Source organism: Hippocampus comes, unplaced genomic scaffold, assembly GCF_001891065.2.
Source record: "Hippocampus comes isolate QL1 unplaced genomic scaffold, H_comes_QL1_v1.1 scaffold326, whole genome shotgun sequence".
NCBI lineage: Eukaryota > Metazoa > Chordata > Actinopteri > Syngnathiformes > Syngnathidae > Hippocampus > Hippocampus comes.
Genome location: NW_017805930.1, coordinates 982,402 through 1,001,822, shown reverse-complemented (window position 1 = coordinate 1,001,822; position 19,421 = coordinate 982,402). Strand labels below are relative to the sequence as shown.

The following is a 19,421-nucleotide window of genomic DNA, read 5'->3' as shown; positions in this document are numbered from 1 at the left end:
GAATAGACAAACACAATGTCATCATGTTTAAAAGTTTTACTATGTTATATACCGTACTTGATTGACCTCAAACGCATGTGTTTATACAGCTTGTACACAATGGAGCACAGAGAATCAGGGGTCAATATGAGGTGAATGGAGCCAAGGCACTCGTTAACTGATAATACAGCAAGAAAGATTCAACTTCTAGCGGAGAGGATACGCTCCAGCATGATAAGATGTCCTTGAGCAAAGTTAGACGTCCCAGTTTATGAAAAGGCTACTCATTAAAATGTCAAAGTATCTGTTGATTATGGATGTTGGTGTTTGTACTGGGAAGTGTCTTGGCCTCCAGGTGTCCACTGAGAGGCGTATCAGGGGGGCCGGCCCGAGGGGCACGGTATGTAAATGAAGAGGGGAGTGTTTTTCTGATGTCACTTGCAATTTGCATAAACGAGTGCGGCTTCAAAGAATCTTATCTCCTGCCGGCAGTGAAAGACAATCTCTTACTCAGTCCAGTCTGTTTGTTCAACTTGTCCGAGCCTAATCTCTGACAAGAAGTTGACTGTTTTTCTTTGAAGCAGCCATTTTAGGATCGATGCACCTCGCAGAAAGTTCCAAAAATTCAGCCCCTAAAGACAGTTTGTCTTAGCATGATGAAATTTGAGAAAGAAGTTAATCATGATTCGCCCCACAAAAACGTCAAGAAGCCGCCATGTCAAAAAAGACACAAGATGGGCAGTTTACAGTCAAAAATGTCAGTACATTTTTTAAATTCAGCCCCTAAAAGCAGTTTGACTCAAGTGGACATGCCTACAAAAACACATTAAATCCATTTTGGTTCAAAGCAACCATTTTTTTGGGGGGGGGGGGGCGCATTTCCTTTAAAAATGAATGTGAAAGGGAGTGTTATGGGTACACATCAGTGGGCAGCTGGAAGTCTTTGAAGGTGTAAAAGGAGATGTCACCGGCGTCCACCACAGCAAAGACTATCTGGACGTCACCACTCTGGAAGCTAAGCTGCTTGATGGCTGCCAAGTCTGGAACAGGCCCGGTGAAGCTGGAACCAAGTACCAGTCCCGGTCACATACAGGTGTGATTACGGACATTACACTAAATGCTGGAGTATTGTCGTGCAATATTTTCCACTTCTAATGTTTTGTGTTATTTTCTAAAAATGCTGTACTTTTGGTGCAGTATTTTTTTTCTATTCTTCTTTTTTTTTATATATATTTTTATGACTTTAAAATTGCTTTATTTTTATTTTAGTTTGTGTCTTGGGACGAAAGTATTGAGACACAGACAGGAAGTGAAAAATAAAGCTAACGTGAGAATGGCCAATTTTTCACTTGATTTTATGATATTTATGTATTTTTCACATATTTTTCCATTTTCCTGTAATTCTAATACATTTCATTTGTCTTGTATTAATTATGATTAATATCTTGTATATTTTGCTCAGATTACATATACCTGTACAGATACAAACCTACTTCTGTATTGTTAGTCTAGTTTACTTTAGTTAAATAATCTGTGTTCTTTTCTAATTCTTTTTCTCTGTGTTTTTATATTTTTCATCCAATGCATTTGCGTGATATTTTTTATACTTTTAGTAATTTTTTCCAAATTATTTTCTCTTTTTTTTTTTTTTTTTTTTTTTTTTTACCTTTTTGTCCCATTATTTCTTCTACAATAAGCACACATTTCTCATTTTTCCACATATTTTTCTACATTTTGTTATCATCGTGTGGCTCATTTTTTATGGATATGGATTTTGGACTAAAGTAATGGGACACAAACACGTGGTAAAAATTTGGACAAAGGTATTAGAAGAGCTACATAAATTAAAAGTGTAGAAAATGTGTACCTCTGTTTGGGTTTGGGCAAAATGCAAACGTTTATCTCCGTACTTTTGTGCATGTGCCGTATGATGGTGATGAAAGCGGTGATTGATGTGTGTTGATGCCAAAAGACATGAAAGTCAACTCACCTGCAAATGCACATGTGGGCAAAGGGTTTACCCGGGTTGCTCTTCTTGAAGGTAGCCACCGTGTCAGGTTGGTAAACAGTGAAACAAATCCTCCACTCCTCTGAGGCCTTCAACCTAAAAGAGTGTGGGAGCAGGTGGACTCTTTACATCCGCCTAATGAACCATTTTGTTTACACAGGAAAATAGACAAGGGACGTTTAGTGAAACCGGGATACCTGGATGCTCCCTCGAGCACATGTGTGGACTTGATGACACTGATTTTGTCTAGCAGTTCACCTGGAAGTAAGAACAACGGGAAAAAAAAAGTGATTCCAAGTAGCTTGCTGTCTAAACAGACAGAAAAAAAATAAATAAACACAATGAGTTTTAGGTAGATTATCATCCGCTAGATTGGCCGCCACATAAAACCAGCAGATGGAATGTATACTTCAATTAAGACCCAACGACCTTGTGGCCTATAAGGGCAGCTGGAGAAAACAAAACAAAAAAGAAAAAAATCAATATATTGTTTGTTTGTCTTTCCCTGTCGGAGTGGTTATTATGTCTTTCTTCTACTGGACTGACCCACCCAAAACTAGCAGGCTTCACGCTTAATTCAGATCCACTCTGCTTGCTGCCTAAACGGCCAACTGAAAAAAAACTAGTGTCATGTGACTGATGTTGCTAAATGCATTTTAGAACACCGGAGTGGACACGAACGTAGGCCAGGTCAAGTGGCTTACCTGTGGAGATGGGTTGGGTGTGGTCGTGTAAAGGAGTGACTTCCCTCTGCCACAAGTGTTCCGGCCGTCCACTGCGTCTTCCTTGCCGGCTCGCCAGAAGCTGATGATACTCGGCCCAGTTTCGGCACTGTCGCACCTTCGCATCGACATTGGGGTTTTAAGCCAAGGTTAGGGTTTGAAAATAGGGGTTCAAGCCCGCCGCACACCTTTTCGTCTCTGTTGACATCCCACTTCCTTCTGTGTTCCCTTCTCTCCCTCTCTCTGTCCTTAGCGCTCATCTTGACCTCACGCTGGTTGATTCTCCTCGTCCACGGTTTGACATCACACTCACCCACCGTCAGACCACCGGGGAGCAAAGACGGGTCTGGAGAGGCCAAGCAGCTGGAGTGCCCGCGCAGCGATGCTACGTCGGGGAACACGATGACGCCATCCCAGCACAAGGAGCGCCGACAGGCATGTTCGTGGGACTGGTGGCTGGCAACAGCGTCCGTTATCCACCAGGGTCGGCCCCCGTTTGAATCTGCAGAGGGGCTTTGAGCTCCCAAAGTATCTTGTGAGGACGTCGGTCGAGATTCGGGAAGTGTTGGATCTTCTTCTGCTTGCCTTCTCTTCACATCGGGCACTTTGTGTGCTTCGCTGTGGCTGGATATGAGAAAGCAAAACATAATTTAGACCATACTAGCTTGCTGCCTAAGTGGGCAGCTAAAAAGTTGTTTGTTCTTAGTGTGTGTCTCACACACACGCACGCACGCACGCACACACATCACTCAAAACCAGCAAAAGGCACATTTATTTCAGACCCGACTAGCTTGCAGGCAGGAGCCAGCTGTAAAAACAACATTCAAAACAATTGGACTGAATGTCAGCTAAAGGCAGCAGAGGGCCTGTTCAGTTCATTCACACCAAATAGTTTGCTGCCTAAATGGGCACCTGTTTGAAGAAAAAACAAAACAAAAAAAAAAAAAACATCTCAACCAAACACAACGATTTGTTTTGTTAATTTTTGACACCTGCAAGTTGGGACAAGGCTGTCGCTGCGCTTCCTCTTCAGCGACCTCGCGCCACGTGACTGCGGCAAGTTAAGTTGCCTTGCGTAGGACGACGGCTGCGAACTAATCCCAAGAGAAAAACATGCTGATGTCATGGCTTCTACGACCTCACCACTCAACCGTCGCGTCCCCGTTACCTGGCATCGAACCTGTGCACCACGTAGCCGAGCCTCTTCAGATGCCCAAACACCTTTTGTGAGGGAACAGGGAGAATTAATTAGAAGTGTTCATTTTTGTACAGTTTTCTCAGCATTGTACATAAAAAATATGAATGCAGAAACCCTGATTTTGTTGCTTATCTTATATCCAAGACTCAAAAAACCGCAAAGCGCCATCATCCTATTTGTTCTATTGAAAACAATTCCTTGTGATTTTTTGGGGGTGGGGCAATAAGAACTCAACAATTGGAATTCAAACAATAAAACCAGCAATCCAAAAAATTCCTAGGGAAATATGACAGTTTTCAGCAACCTTAGTGTTTACATTTTGATTTGAACATTTGAGGAGGACCAGAATGTTACTAAGAGCACTTTTGCTTGCACCTGATACTGCTGCAGGCTCACGCTACTCGAAGACAGAAAGCATTCAAAGCCGTCCTGGATGGAGAGTGGAAGGTCTTGGTAGAACACTTGCACGTTGCCCTGGTACAAAACGGCAAAGTAAGTTCAACCGTGAGTGGTGAAAAAGGGGTGCATGCGACTTTATTTGCCACTCACACACTCCATCAGGTAGAGCGCCTCTTCGGGGAGGAGGTACTGCTTGCCGTTGGCGGAGAATCCCATCGTTTGCCAGAACTTCCCCTGCAAAACACAAGTCAAAGATTAAAAGGCCCTTTCACGCTGCCTGTAAATGCTGATATTTTTGAGCTGTCCTCTACAAATGGTACTTAAAAAAAAGAATGAGAAGGGGTGGAGGATATGAAGCTCAGACACTCACCGCTGGAGACCGAAGCTCCACAATCTGGTCATCTGGAATCCACACTGCCTTCACCAGGTTACCGCTGCAAAGGAAAACAAAAAAAACAAAACGTCATAAGCAAGCCGCACATGCATGACGGTAACATCATGATCGCGTGTCCACTCACAGCCTCTCCACTCGTTCCTCCGATACCAGGCTCCAGTGTTCGCTCAGGCTTTGTTCCAGACGCAAACGTTGCTCCTCAGAGTCATCTGGGTAGAAGTCTTTCTGACCGCGGACCGGGATCTTGTGGCTCCGGGTACGAGCCGAGAACAGCTCAGAAGGGCTGAAATGTGAGAATGGAAACATTTAAACGAAATAACATGCAGTATTTAAAGTTGAGCTGTCTTGATATAGATTTGGAAATTGTCTTAAACTTTTTTTTCGCAAAAATCTGATTTTCATTCGGTGAAATAGCCTTCACGTCTTTTTTTTCTTTTTTAGAAATTTTGTTTTTTGCCCTTCTCGCGTTTGCTTGAGTCCAGCAAGTTTTTGTTGGCAATAACTATCATCTACTTCCACAGAAATAATGCAATAAAATAACTTTTCATGCATGGCATATTGTGAAAATAAATGTGAACTGGCTACTTAATAAGTTAATAATGTTCAACAATTTAAGAAAGCTCAGCTGGTCCATATGCAAGAGTAAGATCTGTCACACTCTTCACATGTGTAGTTGTACAGGTGAGGTACTATTTTGTAGATATTTGTGGTTCTGAAGTACGTATCTCAGGTAAAAAGTTTCACTCCTTTCTTGTCAAAACCATCTGAAAATGTATCCGCTCATCTGTCTTCAGTGGAATGTAACTCTTGTTGCTTTATTGAGAAGTTGTAGCTGGACGGGGTTAGAAAATAAGGCCGTGTCATCCACCCGGACTTGTAAACTAGCTCCTCAATTCGCAGCAATTAAGATTGCTTTGATGCGATTTATACAAACCCGGGACGTGTCAAACAAATAACTGCAGAATACAATGATTTGCACACCATGTTTAACCTATATTGAATGCACTACGAATATAAGGTATTTAATATTCAAATTTATAAACTTTATTGTATTGAGCAAATAATCATAACTTAGAATTTTATGGGTCCAACACATTCCATTGTATTCTATTTTTATTATGTTTAACATATGGTCCCAATTTCACTGCAGTTGTGTTTGTAAAAAAATCATAATCACGAAGATAGAATATGAAGTTACAGCACCTGTTTTTAAATTTTATGAAAACACTTCATGCTCACGTTCTCTAAGTGGAGGTACGTTTCTGTGGAATTAAAAACAAAATGTTTCCACGAGTGACCATCCCGTGATGACATACACAAAAAACTTGAACCGTTAATAAATTATTCTTACTATAAATATACAGTATATGTTCACTCTGGTTGTGTTGTACATTATCGTTCGCTGTGTGTATGACAGGTTTTGCTAGCATCAATGAAACTACAACCCACGTGTAAAATGTAGAATTAAAGAAATACAGAAACAGCCCAAATTCATTCATATAAAACGAGCGACAACTCTATATAATTGCCACTTAATTCACTTAAATGTGCTAATGAAACAAAAAATGGACCTTAATACTTCGCTGTAAAACTTTGGGTTAGCATCGTCCTTGTTTTGGTCCGCCATCTTGGTAGGTAGGGTCGAGCGTTCGCTCACTTCCTTCAACTCAGGGTCCTAGTGCCAATCGAGTTCGCCGAATCTTGGAAACAATGACACACACAGCCCAAAGAATGACATGGACCAAAACAGTGTTCAAGCGAGAAAGATGTCCATTGTTTGTAAAAATCTGTTTTATTCATATTAAATATGTCAACGATTACGACAGTTTCGCTATAAAACCTAAAGATGGCATCGTCAATGTTTTGGTCCGCTGTTTTATCAAGTATCGAGTGTCCCTGTGGGTCCTAGTGCCCGTCCAAAATGTCGAATCGCTACACCCGCAAAAGGGCATCGTGATTGACCGCTGTCAATTGTCAGCTTTGAATTAAACCTGACGTGTCGACTGTGGATAAAATCAAGGTGCTGCCTCATTGTGAGTCATTGCTTTCTTCATGCTCTTATCAATTCAAGAGGGCAACACCCGGGTTTTGAAAGTTTATTGGGGAAAACAGTGTGCTGTTCAAATCTCAGCTACTTCGGTCTTTGTTTTAAGTTTTTGTTGCTCATCAGCACAAGAGAATGTGACTTTCCGTTAAAAAAGTGTTTAGTTAATCACCACCTCCAAGGCACGGACGGGGTTCGAACCCGCGATCTTCGGTTTACGAGACCGACGCCTTACCACTTGGCCACCGCGCCTGGTAGTGCTGTAAGGGTCAGTTCTAGTCTTTTTAATGAGTAATATGTTTCAATTTATGCTGGAACGGAACTGCCGTTCAAAAAAATGAGTTTGTGACTTCAGTGCGAACACAACGTTCATATTTCTGGTGTTGTGTTCATCCTGCCGGGATAAAAACCCATAAATAATCCAAAGTCGGACTCAAACAAGAGACAATAAAGAATACAAATCGGGAAATGACTTGTAAAAAGTCTCACCGGGTGATATTTGGAGCTATTTAATTGCCTTTAAGTGACAGGCTCTGAAAGCTTCGATCGTAGTTAGCACGTCGGCTTGCCCTCGCGCTAGCTTGTCGCCATTGGAGGAGGAGGACTGATGTCATATGACATATCCGGAAATGGAATGACGTAGGGTGGGAGCGGCTCTGGACGCGGAACCGAAGTGATGTCCGCCCGGAGAAAAGTATCCCCTTCTCCCGACCACCTGTGATGTCTTGTACGCTGCCCGACGCTCATCCCGTCGGCCGGTGGGGAGGCTGCGTTACATTCTCGGCAAAATCAGGACTCGAGTAGGCGGATGCGGTGAGTAATATTTGTTTTTTGTTCGTTTGTTTTGATCCGTGGTCGCTTGTTGTTGGCTAACCGGTTAGCTTTTCGCTATGTTGGAAGGCGAAGCGAAGATTTCATCAACTTCTCGCTCAACAAAAACACAGGACATTACATCGTATAATAATAATCCTTAGCAAGCAAAAATGCAACCACGTAGGGCCTCTTCCACACAGTCTCTGCGAAATCACCGCACTTTCCCCACAGAACCCAGGAAAGCAGCGTACGTTTCTAGTTAGGACCGTGGTCACGAAACAAATCAAACTTGTATCTTAAGGCACTCTGATGTTGCAGTTAATTTTCTACTGTAATTGGGGTTGAAATTGTCAGATTTGGGAACTTGTCATTTGCAGAGGCGCCGCGTAACCGCCGAGCCTGTCCGCGATGCCGCTGGTGTTGGACGCCGTGTGGGCGCTGTGGAGCATCACAGCGGGGATCTACGACTACCTCCACACCAGCGCCATGGAGGAGAGGATCCACACGTTGGAGAACGTGCTCTCCATACACCAGTTTGTCATCGCGGGGCTGTCGGCAGGCCTCATCCTGCTTATGACATACATCCTGTGGAGGAAGCACTGATGAGAATGAACGGGATGACATGCACGCGCCACCACCACGAAAAGGCAATGGAACGGAGCAAAGTTGTTTCTGTGTATGTTAAATGTTGATTTACACTTCTGTAACAGACTACTTGCTGGCCCAGGCTCCGAAGCCAATACCGAGATAAGAAGTGCACTGATTGTTTTTCTGGCTCTTTTTATGTCTCTGCACATCCTCCAGGCATGATAAGAAAGGAATGTTGCGTTATTTTGAAGATTTTATCATGGTTTAGAAATGCAGCTTGGCTCGCATTTGATCAACAAGTTAGTCAAGCTGCAACCTATTTTCTATTTTTGTTTTTCTTTTTTTTGTTTTGTTTAACTTTGATTTTTCTGCGGAGTGCAATAATGCATTATGTTCTGACAAACTGCTAACATGGATGGCCACTTTGAAAGGGAATATGTACAAATAATAAAAGCTCATCAGTGATGAATTAGGTTGTTTTCTTTTTTAATGTAAAAAGCCATGGTTGAGAGACCATATGAATTTTATATAAACGGCTTAAACCTTAAACTATCCCACATGCTATGGTATACTGTAAATGTTTAAACCTAATTAAACACATTGCAAAAGTTTTTAACACAATTCAGAGGCACATAATGTATGCAAGTAGTACAAATGCGATAAAAATTAAAACTCTTGAGGGAAAGTAGACGAAAAAATAAAACAGTTGATAGTTTAAGCTTTAAAGTATTCATGCACACGTACTGTAATCACATTAAAACGTATTCAAAATTATTCAAAATGTATTCAAACATATAATTGAACACAAGAAAACTCCGTAAAAAATAGGATTAACTTACAATGCGGTCAGGAAACTGATATTACCTTGAAGGCCGCTTTCATATTTGTGAAAAGGCAAACGCCCCCACCAATCAAACCGTCGCGTTTCACAAATAAGCCCTGTGATTGGCTCGAGCACTCGAAAGGCGGAATCTTTCAATGCGTATAAAAAGTGAAGCATCTATTTCAACTTTGGTGAAGGGCGACATATTATGACCGGAAAAGCAAAACAGACTTATCGGTCGCCAAAATAAAATTGATTGGTTGGCTACATAACACCCCATTCGAGTAGTTATAATTTGATTTCTAGAAATGAATTAATAATTTATGCTGCATACATTAAAAACGTTTTTAGGTATTAAAAAAAATCACACACTATAGCGCGTCGACAGTATTTATCTTAATGTATCGAAAATATGAACCGGATAATCTGCTCCAAAAATGCGATGCTACGATTGGCAAAAGGCGGTCAATCAACAATTTACAGGAATTAATTTGAAATTGTGAATTTAAACCTCAATGTGCATCAAATGCATGCGTGTTTTTATTTAATCGTCTTTTTTGGTTTATTATTTTTTATTACGAAGGCGTAGAGTCGCTTCGTGCTGGTTAGCTTGTCAAGCTAAGGAAGTTAGCTGTTGAACAGCGGCGTCGGGTTGCTTTCCTCTCCCGCATTTAGAATCTCTTGACCGGCCTCTGTAATGCCAACGCGCTGAAGCGCCTCACTGGAGCCTTGCTTGGACATGGAATTTAAAAAATAATAAATTAACCCCCTGCCCTCCCAGCTGCGTTGAATTGTCAACATCTCCTCTGTCGCCTTTTTCACGAGACGGTGCTCCTCTTTTTTTTTTGACAAAGAAAACCTACTCAAGTTTCTATCTCTCCTGACAAGCAAACGCCCAAAAAGCTCGCCTGGTTCCAGTGGATGGCTCCACACAGGCACGGCCCCTCGGCTGGAGGCCACCCGGTGACCCCAGGTGGCGCCGGCGGGGCGAGGGCGAACGGACTGTACCCGCCGTCGTCCTCCTCATCCGACTCAAAGAAGCCCAACATGCAGGTCGTCCAAGCCGACCACGAGTTGTTCCTGCAGGCCTTCGAAAGTGAGTTCCGAAATTCAAACCTCACAAGTTATTTAATTCGTTAAACGGGTTTGTTGAAGTGGTCATTGCATAAATGGAAGAGCTAATGATTGTACTGAACTCTCCAAGTTCTTTATTTTCCTACCTCCACCATCGTATCTTCTTGTACAATCATTTTGAGTCGAGCTTCCTTTTTGGGGCATTTGAGCAAGCTGTGTCGTTTCTGTTCATATTACAAAGTCATTAATCAGTTTCATTGTTAAAAACATCCCTATAAAGTCCAAAAGAATTATGAAATACTGCATAATATTGCAGCCAAGTTGACATTGATTGACAGTTGTATTAATGAACAACAAGGAACTGTTGATGATTCTTGACTGAATGTCTGTTGTTGTTGCAGAACCGACCCAAATCTACAGGTTCCTCCGTACTAGGAACTTGATCGCTGTGAGTTTTCTTGAAATATTGTTTAGGTTTAATTTCCTAATGTGTTCACATGGAATTACTGTAACAATATGCCCTTTTTCTTTCCAATTGTAGCCCATATTCCTGCACAGGACTCTCACCTACATGTCGCACAGGAACTCGAGAAAAAAGGCCAAGAGGTAACGAAACCTCCAAAAGTATGTTGCTTTAGTGGTTATTTTCCTTTTTATGTGACAGAAAATCAACTGTTTTTTTGTTTTGTTTTTTTAATGCCGTTATCCCATGTTCATTTGGACTGATTATTTAGTCACACAGACCGACGGTTCATCCTCTGACAATTGAGCTCAGTGGTTCACTTAGAAAGTTCTTCTTTGTCAGCCAGCAGCGGTTCACTTCCACTTCCTGCTGCATGCGAATACTGTAGATGTCTGTGAAAGCACAAAATCTAGACACCTACCACGCAAAAATGTTTTCTGACTCATTGTGCTATTATATGAGTGGTTCACATGTCCTAAAGCCACAATAGGGCCTCCACAGGTGTTTTCACTTATCTCCACAGGCAGCTTTTGGCTCGCATACAAATCCGCTAGTTAAGTGTTTGAAAATGAAACCGAATGCAACTGAACATTGCAAAACATACTGATAGCCTTTAAAAAAAATACAACAGTAATGTGCAAATGTGTGCATGCATTTTTCTCTCCGTATAATAATAGTGTATGACCAGCACTGTTGACATTTCACACTGTACTACAACCTGTACAGCTCCTGTTGTCATCGCATTGTGTCACTTCTTCACCATTTATTTCTCAGAATAGATTCGGAAAACACGTGTATCTGTATGTGTCCATTTTGAAAGATGTTTGTACTTGGGTATTATTATTCTTATTATTATATTTGCTTTTTGGCAAAAAATATGTCTCCGTCACAACAAGGCAGACATTGGCGGAGATCTCCAACTGTTTATGTTGTTTTTGCTAACATGTGTCGTTTGTTTGCCCAGGAAAAGTTCCAAGGTGGACAATCTGCTCTTCCGAGTGGAAAAGATGCAAGGAGACCAGGAAATGCACGGGTGAGATGAGATTGTGTTGTATTATTTTGTCATTTTATGCTAACTGTACTTTTGATGGCGGCGCGGGCACCCGCAACGGCTCCTCTTGTTGTCTGGTTGAGAGGGAAGAAATTTCATCTGCGCTATACAGCGCATTTGACAATAAAGTTGTACTTGACTTGACTTGACCTCCACCAAGGCACAACCAGCCTGACTTATGTACTTTCCACTGCGGCTCTATCTGCTGGCTGTGGTTGGTCACTGCACGACTAGGCCCCGATGCAAGCAGACTGTAACTGACTGTTAAGTAAAAATACAGAATTAAAGTAAAAATAAACGAATTTACATACACATTTTTACTTGCTGTTAATTTCTCAGTTTTTCCTGTTTATTAGTTAATGGAAGTTTTATAATGAAAATATGTATTTTTAAATCTGTTAATTGATTTGTTGTAAATAAAGTATGAGTTAAAAATATTTCACATATTTTTTGCAAACAAATTGGTTCATTTATTATTAAGAAATTACCGAAACAGTGGTGCCTTTAGATTTGAGTTGAATTAATTCCCTGACCATAGTCTTAACTCAAAACACGAGTATCTGAAATTCTCTTTCCTCACTGAAATGAATGGGAATGCCATTACCACCCCACACCCCTCCAAAAAATGTAATGCAAAAGGGACATAGCACTCTCATATTTTACTTTATTAAAACATAATACAGCATCACTCCTTTGTATCTAAAAAATTAAACAGTCTGTGCATCATAGCTTTTGCTGTACACAACTTGGCTACTGGGGAGCAGTATAATGCAGTTATCCAGACACGATCAGAAAAGTTTGTCGAAACTATTTGTTAGCCCGTCTATGTCATTTTCCATGATGTGTTAGGCTTAAGCTAGCAGGCTTACTTTATGTGGTTTACGCTGAATTCTCTCGACCTGTTAATATGTGCAATTCGGTGTGGCTTTCTCACCAGCTTGGCGTCCAATCTGCAGCTCACCTTCACCGGCTTCTTCCACAAATCGGGTACGTTTGCGTCGCATTTGCTCTCGTTCCCGTCAGCTCTTTAGTTGACTTGTTGCTTTTTGTTGTCGTCAGGGCAACCGTCCCAGGATTGCGAGAATGAGCAGACCTCCGTGTCCCTGGAAGTCCTCCTGGTCAAAGTCTGTCACAAGAAGAGGAAGGTGAGGCGAGATGATGTCATCAAGCAGTCAACCAATGAAGTCAAAGTATTTAATTACGTTTCCAAAGCATATGTTACACTTTTTTTTTTTAATGAATGTGAGGCTTGATTGACATGAGTGTGGTTCTTCCCATCCAGGATGTGAGCTGTCCGGTCAAGCAGGTTCCAGCCGGGAAGAAGCAGGTTCCTCTCAATCCCGACTTGACTTCTCCCAGCGGTGCAGGACATTTCGGAAGCTTTCCGTCCCTGCTCGTCCCGAGCAGCGAGTTTGAAACCAGCAACTCGTACACGGTCAAGTCCTACTCGCTGCTTTTCAGAGTGTGGCAGCCCGCATATGACCACAGGCTGCCCCTCAACGGACTTGCAAATGGAGAGGCGCACCATCACACAGGTCAGCAGGGAAACGTCCATATGGCATTCAAAACGAGTTTTATCTTTGTTGTCAAAGATATGTTTTTTTTTCTCTTAAAATAGTTGATATTTTCCATCCATCCATTTTCGGATTCCGCTTTATGCACACAAGGGTTGCGGGGCGTGCTAGAGCCTATCCCAGCTGTCTACAGGCAGTAGGCGAGGCACACCCCGAACTGGTTGCCAGCCAATCGCAGGGCACACAAAAACAAACAGCCATTCACACTCACAGTCACACCTTGGGACAATTTAGAGTGTTCCGTTCACCTTCCATGCATGTTTTTAGAATGAGGGATGAAACCAGAGTACCCAGAGAAAACCCACGCAGGCCCGGGGTGAATATGCAAACTCCACACAGGAAGGCCAGAGCCACTAATCGAACCCTGAACCTCTGCCCTGTGAGGTGTACGCGATAACCACTTGAACACTGTGCCGCACTATTTAAGATTTTAACAAAGACATTTCCTCAAAAATCTTTTTTTGTGTGTCTGCTGTTTTTGAAAATCCAATTTCCATTTTTATCATTTTTCATCATTCAAATACAAATTATAATTTTCATTTAAAAATACCCCCCCCCCTCCAATGTACACAAGAGTTGAGTGAGAAGAAAGTTGTCCCGAATTATTTTCCAAATCCAGAGTTATCCGAGGAGGTGATTGACAAGAAGAGGCGGAGCTCCCCCCTCAGGGAGGACGGAGAAAACACGCTGGTGGCACAGATGACAGTCTTTGATAAAAACAGGTGATGCACAACATGTTGATGGATATCTCACGCATGAATATGTCAACACAATGTCATGTATGGTCTGTGTTTTCAGACGCCTGCAACTGCTGGACGGCGACTACGAAGTTTCAATGCAAGAATTAACACAGCAATGTCCTCTAAACAACATGAGAGCAACTTGGGAGACGATATTGGACACAAAGGTAAAGAAGCTGAGTGTCTGTGTGTAGATGTGATTGTTTTTAAATGTTTTGAGGGGTGTGTGTGTGTGTGTGTGTGTGTGTGTGTGTGTGTGTGTGTGTGTGTGTGTGTGTGTGTGTTTGCACGCATGCGCGTAGCACATGCCTCCACTGAAGGCGTTCTGTGACGGCCCGACTCTTCGCTTCACTCTGCGTTGGACCAGCGAAGTCTGCGACGGTTCCACGGCTCCCGTGGCCAAACCTTTGGCAACGCGCAACTCGGATGCCAATCGCGAAAGTAAAGCGGTACACGCGTTGAGGAACGCGGCACACGCCACCCACGGTGAGACCCTCAAGACATGAACACAGTGAGGCAGGCTGCAGAAGGTTCAGGACCGACTGACCGCAAGCCTTTGCACGCAGCTGTGAAAGAAACCATCAACTCAGACAAAGTCCACACCAGAGCCAGAGAACACGTCCCAGCAGAACCTCGACCCAAACTACGCATTTTCTACCAGGTAAACAACAGATAAATATCGGGTCAAGGACTAGTCCGAATCACCTTCAACCAGGTAAAAATACCGTATTGGCCCGAATATAAGACGGCCCTGATTATAAGATGACCCCCTCTTTTTCAAGATTCAAGTTTGAAAAAAGACTTTTTGAACACCAAATTAATTTTTATACAGAAAATAATTACAGTACATCTGAAACAAATGATAACAATATATTTGAGAGAAAAAGCATGTTATTTTGCCTTATTCAAATCTTAATATCTGAACATTCAAATATGTAAACTAAAGTGCAATCACATTCGTAAATGAATGGCTTCTGGTTTTTAAAATGTAAATGACATCATAACTTCTCCTCAGCTGCCGGTTAACCTGGCCGATCTTCGACCCAACTTTTCTCCAGATTGTCGCTATGTTTCTCCATTTTCTGTTGTCTCTTCTATTATTTTCTTCTCTTTTCTTTCTTACCGCTATTTTTTTATTTTTCTTCTTCGTGCTACCGCCATTTTTATTTTTATTCTTCGTGACAGGGGTTCGCTTTGGCCTGGGGAGTCAAATTCAGCATTCGTGTCAATGGTATCTGGCGCCATCTAGCGTCGTGAATGGGTATAATGTCTAGACCCCGAATATAAGACGACCCCCCACTTTTTTAGTCTTATTTCAAATCAAAAAAACACCGTCTTATATTCGGGCCAATACGGTACAACTAAAACTACATCCGCTACTGGGTAAACAACATCTAAACTACTCGCCACCATATGCGCTTTGCGCGTAGTTCCAGTACAACAACAACAGTCGGCAGCAGACCGAGGCCAGAGATGACCTTCACTGTCCTTGGTGCACCCTGAACTGCAGGAAGCTGTACAGTTTGCTCAAACACCTCAAACTGTCACATCCGCGCTTCGTCTTCAACTATGTGGTGAGTGGACGCCACGCCCCCGGTAAATCAAAGGATGTCGCGGAAGGGAAAGGGCTAACCGTCCGTCAATGCGCAGCCTCACCCCAAGGGAGCCAAGATCGAGGTCTCCATCAACGAGAGCTACGACGGCTCGTACGCGGGGAACCCTCAGGACGTCCACGGCCAGCCCGGATTCGCCTTCAGCCGCAACGGACCCGTCAAGAGGGCGGCCGTCACTCACGTCCTGGTCTGCAGGTACAAACAAGACAAAGATGTTTCTTGTGTATTTGAAAAGACACGCGCACGCGCGCACATGACAGGAATTGTTGCAAATCTGTGTCATCCATCCAGGCCCAAGCGCAGCAAGCCAAGTCTGTCCGAGTTCTTGGAGTGCGAGGACGGCGAGCGCCAGCGTCTCAGGTCATACGTGGGCGGACTTAACCGACTCTACTTCAGAAGCGACAGCTGCGTGCCCAGACCACCGCAGGAGATGGACGTGGACAGCGAGGACGAGAGGGACCCCGACTGGCTCAAAGAGAAGACCGCCAAGGTTCGTTTACGCAACCGACATTTCAAGCAAGCGCGCTGGATGTTGTTTGAATGAAAGAAAGCTGAGGTCGCACCTCAGGTAGTGTTGCTGTATAACGTTATTGTACTTTTGTCGGGGAAATGTAGATTAGTTCAAAGCCTGCCTCTCGAAATTTTTATAACCCCATTTAAAAAAAAAAAAAAAAAACATGAGGGCATTTGTCTCTAAATGATTTTTAGTATTTTTTTGTTTCATCTAGAAAAAATGTTAATACAAATTTTCTGATAAAATTGTCTATCCCATTTTTTTTTTTTAATCTGGAAAAAAGTATCTTGTTGTCAACAAAAATGTGTGACTTAAATAAACCGTAGATCTCCCAAAATGTTTTAGGAGAAACATTGTGAGTTATTTTATTTTGTTAATCTGGCTGGAAAATTTTTGTTTGTTTTCAAACAGAGGAAAAACTTAAAATTTAACAAAAAAAATTTTTTTTTTCCAGATAAACGAACAAAAATTGGTGTTACCTGCTTACGTGCATGCATAGTAGCAGATTTTCCGATACAAACAAAAACAACTCCAAATTTGCAGGTACTGTGTGGTTTTCACCCCCCAAAAAATTTTGCGTATTCCTTTCCATGATTTAATGCTTGGCACGAGCGTGGTGAATTGGAACTAATTTCATTTACCCGACATCTGGAAAATGAACAATTCATATTTTACTTTCCTAATTTGAATATCTCAGACCAATTTTTGCTTGTCACATTTCCTCGATTTCTCAGGCAGCCCATTTAGGCATCTTGAGTTGACCATGAAGTAGTTGCTTTTGATGAATTGCGCTACTCAATAGATGGAGGCATTTTATTTTATTTTTTTGACATGATTGTGTCCGTTGATATTCCTTTTCTTTTCTGGGGCACACCCGCAGCAAATCGAAGACTTCACGGATGTGAATGAAGGCGAGAAGGAGATCATGAAGCTGTGGAACCTTCACGTCATGAAACACGGGTTTGTCCGCAAGTTAGCATGAAGCTGCTCTGCTTGCCACCGTCTCTTCCGAGCATACTCACGACGATCTTCGCCCGCAGCTTCATCGCCGACCACCAGATGAACGAGGCGTGCCTGCTCTTCACCGAGCTCCACTGCGCTCACCTCGTTCGGCAAAACCTGCGCCGCAACTTCCTGCTGCACCTGGTCAGCATGCACGACTTCAACCTGGTCAACACCCGAACCATCGACCAGGCCATGGCCCGACTTGAGGCCGCCGCGCACGGGGACAAACAACCGGCGGAGGAAGACGAGGCGGAGGAGGAAGACGAATGGGAGACGGCGGAGGAGTTTCAGATGGAGACGGACCAGGAGCCGTCGGAGTCTGAAGACCCGAATAGATGGCAGGAGAGTCAGAGTAGAGTTTTGAACTGACCAGTGGAAGGACTCCAGCAGAACTTTATCTTTGGAGCCATCGTGGTGATTTTGGCCATCAAGACTTGGCAATTCTGGAGCACAGAGACACCAGAGTAGCCTTGTTTCCCAAATTATCCTAAATCTTGAGAACTATGTTCCTTACCGACTTTTGTTGGAAGCGCAACCAGAAACGCCAAACGAGACTTTGGGAACCTTCCACCAACTTTTGGGACTTTGAAGTCTTTAAGACTGAATAATTCCAGATAGTACAAACACCAGAACAGCATGTTTTTCAGTTTCTTGGGATTTTGCCCATGTTCCAGACTGACCACTGTTGGCCGGGCAACCAGTTGTGGCAACCCTTAAGCCGAATGTTGGACTCAAGAGACCGATTTTGGATCAAGAAGACAGCAGAACGGCGTGTTTTCTTGTTTGTTAGAACTTGTTGACTTTGTCCATGTTAGAAGAAACCCCAAAATGGACTTTGGAGTTTTAAACCTTCAATCAAGTTTTTGGGACGTTCAGGTCTTGAGGACAAAAGAATTCGGAATCACAGAGAAACCAGAATATTGTTTTCTTTGTTACCTCAAAACTTGAAGATCTTTTTTGTTTTTTGTTCCATTGTTGGGTATTAATATGAATGATTCAATCAGTGCGGGGTGACCAGAAAACCCACACTAGACTTTTTGTTTGAAGAGTTAAGACAACTTTTAGCACTCACAGATTGAGTCTGGATGTAGGTTAGACCAGACCTTTATTTTTCCTGTCCTTGTCATGAAAAACCCCAAACTGAACTTTGGGTTTGGAAACTCCACTTTTGTGACTTTTTGGGATGTGAAGACTGAAAAATTCTGGAGCCCAGAAAATTAGCTTTTTTTCTCTTTGCTATCCTAAAACTGATTCTGGATCCAAAAAGACACCACCATTTCATTTTTTTTTTCCTTTTTAGCCCTGGGCTTGAGAACACTGTCCACATTCCTGACAGTAAAATGGTGACCAGATACCTTTCCAGAATCCAAAACAAGACTTATTTGTTTGCAACATCAAGGAACATTTTTGAACTTGTAGGACTCTAAGCTTGATTCTGGATGAAGAAGACACTAGCACTTCATGCTTTCTTTGTCTTGCCAATACTTGAGGACTTTATTTTAGGTCGAGTTTGACCACTGATGGTGGAGTGACCACAAAACCTTCGCAGAAACCCAAAGTAGACTTTTCGGTTGGAACATTCGACAAACACCTGGATGTCGTTTATCTTCTTGTTACCCATTAACATCCAAAATGTCGTCCATGTTCCTGACAGCGAGACAAACTTGCAGAACTCCAAACTGGATTTTTTTCTGGGTCAACGAGTCACCAAAACATTTTTTTTTCATCTAAAAAACGAGGGACTTTGTTAATGTTCCTAACGGTGCGTATCAGTGTGAAACAGACCATTCACCCACTGTAGGGCAACTAGGTACCTTTACAGAAACTCAAAGCGGATTTTTTGTTTGGATCATTCAGCCAGCCTTTGAATTTTAGGATCTTGAGATCGAATAAATCTGGATCAGATTTTCCAGGTTGTTATCCCAAAACTTTAGGACTTGGTCCAAGACCTGCAACACTTGGATCCACCAAAGAGGACTGCAGGTTCCATTTGAGGGTCAGATGTCAGATCCGGGTGTAACATCTCCTGAAAACGTCAGGACATCAGAGATCATCTTATTCTTCTGCCGGGCTCGTCACATAATGTTTCCTTCAATGGTGCTACTTTTTTTCTCTCTTAAAGACCTGATCCAGAATCTGCCTTGTTCCCTCTGAGCCAATGTTGCCTTTTGCCAAACGTTAACATTGAATCTGTAGTTTGAGTCATCACTGGAAAATGAAAGTCTAAAATGAACAAGTGAAGCCAGCATAGAGGAGAAGTGCCTTAACGTTGCATTCTTCCAGAACCCAGCAGGGGGCAAGACCCCATACCCCGTGTTATTAAAATAAAAGACTTTATTTGCTTGTTTTTTTTTTTTTCCTGCTGATCCAATCATTATTTTCCACAGAGGAAAAAAAACAATCTGATGTGCATTGTTTC

At 42.5% G+C, this 19,421-nt stretch overlaps 2 protein-coding genes and 1 non-coding gene across 5 annotated transcripts; 1 reads left to right on the top strand and 2 right to left on the bottom strand.

Moving 5' to 3' along the window:
* Positions 1-21: 21 nt before the first annotated feature.
* On the bottom strand, positions 22-6,674 carry tsen54 (TSEN54 tRNA splicing endonuclease subunit). Of its 2 annotated transcripts, none has more exons than XM_019889769.1 (12): positions 6,280-6,674; positions 4,825-4,983; positions 4,677-4,740; positions 4,457-4,540; positions 4,283-4,381; positions 3,878-3,930; positions 3,702-3,803; positions 2,898-3,333; positions 2,692-2,827; positions 2,185-2,245; positions 1,970-2,083; positions 22-1,039 (listed from the first exon to the last, which is right to left on the bottom strand). In XM_019889769.1, exons 1-12 carry the CDS (start codon positions 6,303-6,305, stop codon positions 889-891), a joined length of 1,485 nt encoding a protein of 494 aa, XP_019745328.1. In that variant the 5' UTR covers positions 6,306-6,674; the 3' UTR covers positions 22-888. The 2 variants fall into 2 exon arrangements, with proteins under 2 accessions (XP_019745328.1, XP_019745327.1); XM_019889768.1 differs by having other exon boundaries at positions 6,272-6,673.
* Positions 6,675-6,924: 250 nt separating this feature from the next.
* trnat-cgu (transfer RNA threonine (anticodon CGU)) lies at positions 6,925-6,996 on the bottom strand. The gene has a single exon. It is a non-coding gene; the product is annotated as a tRNA-Thr (tRNA).
* A 2,501-nt stretch (positions 6,997-9,497) lies between these two features.
* Positions 9,498-18,262, top strand: LOC109527711 (polycomb protein suz12-B-like). Of its 2 annotated transcripts, none has more exons than XM_019889766.1 (16): positions 9,498-10,064; positions 10,444-10,490; positions 10,584-10,648; positions 11,470-11,538; positions 12,494-12,543; positions 12,616-12,746; positions 12,839-13,091; positions 13,750-13,852; positions 13,929-14,037; positions 14,173-14,356; positions 14,437-14,531; positions 15,301-15,444; positions 15,521-15,678; positions 15,775-15,973; positions 16,878-16,957; positions 17,038-18,262. In XM_019889766.1, the coding sequence occupies exons 1-16, from the start codon at positions 9,890-9,892 to the stop codon at positions 17,369-17,371; spliced, it is 2,196 nt and encodes a 731-aa protein (XP_019745325.1). In that variant the 5' UTR covers positions 9,498-9,889; the 3' UTR covers positions 17,372-18,262. The 2 variants fall into 2 exon arrangements, with proteins under 2 accessions (XP_019745325.1, XP_019745326.1); XM_019889767.1 differs by having other exon boundaries at positions 9,500-10,064; positions 12,616-12,701.
* Positions 18,263-19,421: the final 1,159 nt, after the last annotated feature.

What these genes read in the sequence shown, in the direction of transcription:
- LOC109527711 (XM_019889766.1), top strand. Translation starts at nt 9,890, where the DNA reads ATGGCTCCACACAGGCACGGCCCCTCGGCTGGAGGCCACCCGGTGACC. An exon ending in AGAGGCGCACCATCACACAG is followed by an intron (nt 13,092 to 13,749) that starts GTCAGCAGGGAA and finishes TTCCAAATCCAG; the next exon opens with AGTTATCCGAGGAGGTGATT. An exon ending in GCTTCGTCTTCAACTATGTG is followed by an intron (nt 15,445 to 15,520) that starts GTGAGTGGACGC and finishes GTCAATGCGCAG; the next exon opens with CCTCACCCCAAGGGAGCCAA.
- tsen54 (XM_019889768.1), bottom strand. Translation starts at nt 6,327, where the DNA reads ATGGCGGACCAAAACAAGGACGATGCTAACCCAAAGTTTTACAGCGAA. An exon ending in TGGAGCTTCGGTCTCCAGCG is followed by an intron (nt 4,541 to 4,676) that starts GTGAGTGTCTGA and finishes TGTGTTTTGCAG; the next exon opens with GGGAAGTTCTGGCAAACGAT. An exon ending in GCCCACATGTGCATTTGCAG is followed by an intron (nt 1,040 to 1,969) that starts GTGAGTTGACTT and finishes ACTTGGTTCCAG; the next exon opens with CTTCACCGGGCCTGTTCCAG.